This window comes from Marmota marmota, unplaced genomic scaffold, assembly GCF_001458135.2.
Source record: "Marmota marmota marmota unplaced genomic scaffold, marMar, whole genome shotgun sequence".
NCBI lineage: Eukaryota > Metazoa > Chordata > Mammalia > Rodentia > Sciuridae > Marmota > Marmota marmota.
This window is the reverse complement of record NW_025999925.1, coordinates 4923556-4927071: the sequence shown is the minus strand read 5'-3', so window position 1 is coordinate 4927071 and position 3516 is coordinate 4923556. Positions and strand designations below refer to the sequence as shown.

Sequence of the window (3516 nt, the reverse complement as noted above, 5' to 3'; positions counted from 1 at the left end):
GGAGGGGAGGGGAGGGGGGATAGTAGAGGATAGGAAAGGCAGCAGAACACAACAGACACTAGTATGGCAATATGTAAATCAATGGATGTGTAACTGATGTGATTCTGCAATCTGTATTTGGGGTAAAAATGGGAGCTCATAACCCACTTGAATCAAAGTGTGAAATATGATATATCAAGAATTATGTAATGTTTTGAACAGCCAACAATAAAAAATTAAAAAAAATAAAAATAAAAAAATAAAATAAAATATACAAAATAGGGCTGGGGATGTGGTTTAGTGGCGTATGCTCCTAAGTTCAATCCCCGATACCCTAAATATATATATATATAAACAAATAAATAAAAAGGAAAAAAAGGAAAGTTCAGAGGAAAAATGATTGGGTTGTGAGAGTCTTAACTCAATCAGTGAATTGATCCCCTGATAGGGGTTAACTCAAGGCAGGTAGGGTGTGGCTGGAGGAGGTAGGCATTGGCGGTGTGGCTTTGGGATATATATATTTGTATCTGACAAGTGGAGATCTCTCTCTGCTTTTCTTTTTTAATATTTTTTAGTTGTTGATGGACCTTTATTTTATTTGTATGTGGTGCTGAGACTCAAACCCAGTGCGTCACAAATGCCAGGCAAGTGCTCCTCCACTGATCTACAACTCCAGCCCTCTCTCTGCTTCCTGATCATCACATGAGCCACTTCGCTCTGCCACACTCCTCTGCCATGATGTTCAGCCTTACCTCAAGCCCTGAGGAATGGAGCTGGCCTTCTATGGACTAAGACCTCTGAAGCCATGAGCCCTCAAATAAAGTTTTCCTCCTCTATAGTTGTTCTGTCAGATCTTTTAGTCACAGCAGTGAAAAAGCTGATTAAAACAATTATCTTGAAAAAGGCTATGATGCGGGGCTGGGGTTGTAGCTCAGCAGAATCGCACTTGCCTGGCATGTGTGAGGCACTGGGTTCAATTCTCAGCACCACATATAAATAAATGAAATAACCATCTATCAACAACTAAAAATTTTTTTAAAAAAGAAAAAGAAAAGAGCTATGATGAATAGAGAGAACACATACAGAACAGCTAGCACAGAGCTTTATAAGGAATAGCTTTATAAGTAGTTTTATAAGGAGTACTCAGTAAATAATGGCTATTTCTGAACCAAGCTCGAATAAGTTCTGCAGTAAAAAGACTATTTCAGGGTCACTTATGTATACCACTTTTACCCCAAAGTGGGTAAAAAGAAATTTAAGGCAAAGCTCATTGCTTAAATAACAACTGTCACTAGAAGAAAGTGTAAAGTGATAGTGAAGGATTTTGACCAACAATTGAATCTTAACTGCAGCTACACAATGGAATCACCTGGGGAACTATTTTTTAGTCAGGTTTAATTTATAATTTAGGTAAAATAAATATTACCCAGCATGCTTTTAATGACCAACACCAGGCTAATTAAATCAGAATTGGGGCTGGGTGTGGTGGTACACACTGTTAATCCCAGTGGTGTGGGTGGCTGAGGCAAGATGATAGCAAGTTCAAGGCCAGCCTCAGTAATTTAGTGAGACCCTATCTCTATCGCTTCTCGGCCTTTTGGCTAAGATCAAGTGAGACCCTATCTCAAAATAAAAAACAATAAAAAGGGCTGGGGATGTGGCTCCGTGGTTAAGCGCATCAGTACCAAAAAGAAAAAAATCAAACTGAGTACAGGGCACAGACTTACCAGCTGTGATGCCAGGTGATACCCATGTGCAGGACTGAGAACCACCCCAAGTCACAATGAAGCACATTTAGTCAGTTATTCATTGACCTCCAAGTTCCATAGAAACAATAAAATTTGATTTTAGAATATGGGGTTGGGGGTGTACCTCAGGGGTACTAAGAGACCTAATTTCAATCTTCAGTCTTCTGCACCAAGAAAAATAAAAAGATTTGAGAGTAAAATTAACCTTTGGTTAGTTTTTTTTTTCTTTTAAAAAACATGAATGCATTCATTTTTCACCTAAGCTCTCACTAAAGTATTTCTGTGGCTATTCTGTATTACTTGTCATATAGTTTTTTGCAGTGTTAGGAATTAGACCTTAGGGCCTCAAGCATACTAGGCAAGCATTCTACCACAGAGCTACAGCTCCAGTACCCCTCACTTTTTTTTTTGGTGGTACTGTGGATGGAACCTAGAGTCTTACACATGCTAAACAGGTGATCTACCTCTGCACTCTGTCCTCAGCACTATTTGTCATTAAAGTCATATATCATCAAGCTGTTTACATGCATTCTCTTCAACCCAATGGCTCTTCAGGAGTCAGTGTAGCTACATGTACTTTTTTGTTACTGCCTCCAGGACAGTTATTACTGTAATCGAGTCACTTGTCACCCAGACTAGTCTGGGTAGGCTCACTGCTTTAAAGATGTATCCCTAGCATTTAACTGCTTTGTGTATGGAAGATGTTCTATTATTTTGCTGAATAAAATTATTATAGTTGTGGAGAAGCTGTGTGAGATTCTCTTCAAATCAAATGAGAGCGTCAGAGCTTTAAATTCTTTGTCCACAGGTGGGGATGATGATTACTCCACAAGGTTTCAATATGCTTGGCACAAAATGGATATTCATAACTGTTATCCCCTTCTGTGCTTAAAAAATGCTTTCCATTTCCTGAAATGTGGCTTTAATAAAAATTTCAGTGACTTGAAAATTCTATGAGTTCCACTCACCTCTGCTTTCTCTGAGAGGCAGTCAAGCTATCCTCTTTTCTTTTTCCCTTGCTAATTTCCTGGGTTTTCTTCATATTTTTCTGGCGGGCAAGTTCTCGCTGATTTCCACCTACAAAGACAAATAGTCATGCTCTTTTACCATCTTCAAAATTATTAATAATTGCATTTAAGAGCTTTTATTTAAAGGAGTCTGAAGTTTGCTTTTTAATGAATAAGCAAGCAGAACACTGCACAGAGGTGCTCCCAGATTTGACGAGGAAGCTTAAACGTAAATACCTAACAACTTAAGAGTATTATCATATCAGTCTAGGTGTTCACTAGCTATAAATACACGAGCTTTTAAAACAGGCACTGCAATGGTATGTCTATACCGGCCAGAATTCCAAAATAAGTTCTAGCATCTGAAGGGTGTGGGTGGATAAAGACACACACGAGATCCCACCTAGCTCAAGTTTAGTCCATCACAATTGGATTGTTAAAGCTAGCAAATGCAGATGCTCATAAAACATCACCTGTGAGGGCCAAACAAAAGAAGTAGGGAGAACACCCAGTCCGGACTCCCACCCAATCCTCATCAGGCCTTCAGACTTCAGGTAGCAGCAGCTATGGACCGCCTCCAGACTAGCACCCTTCCTGGGGTGGCTGTCGCCCCACGCCTCCTGGAGGTGTGTTCTTTACCAGGCAAACTCGCAGCTGAGGGCAAGGCGCCGGTGCCACCTGGAGCCAACTGACCATCCCTCTGCCGAGGGCAGCCCTAGTCCCCGTCCGCGTGAACCCAAGGGGATTCACTCGGCAGCCCCCGCTCCCCTCCCGCCGCGCCT

At 40.9% G+C, this 3516-nt stretch overlaps 1 protein-coding gene across 1 annotated transcript in view; it reads right to left on the bottom strand.

Annotated features, from left to right (window-relative positions):
- LOC107152359 (small EDRK-rich factor 1) overlaps positions 1 to 2817 on the bottom strand; it is a gene marked incomplete at its 5' end in the record, with an annotated part of 6610 nt that extends 3793 nt beyond the window's left edge. Inside the window, one exon of the mRNA XM_015497890.2 lies at positions 2696 to 2817. Coding sequence (XP_015353376.2) covers positions 2696 to 2817 — 122 coding nt within the window. The remainder of the gene's footprint in view (positions 1 to 2695) is intronic.
- Between the last annotated feature and the right edge of the window lie 699 nt (positions 2818 to 3516).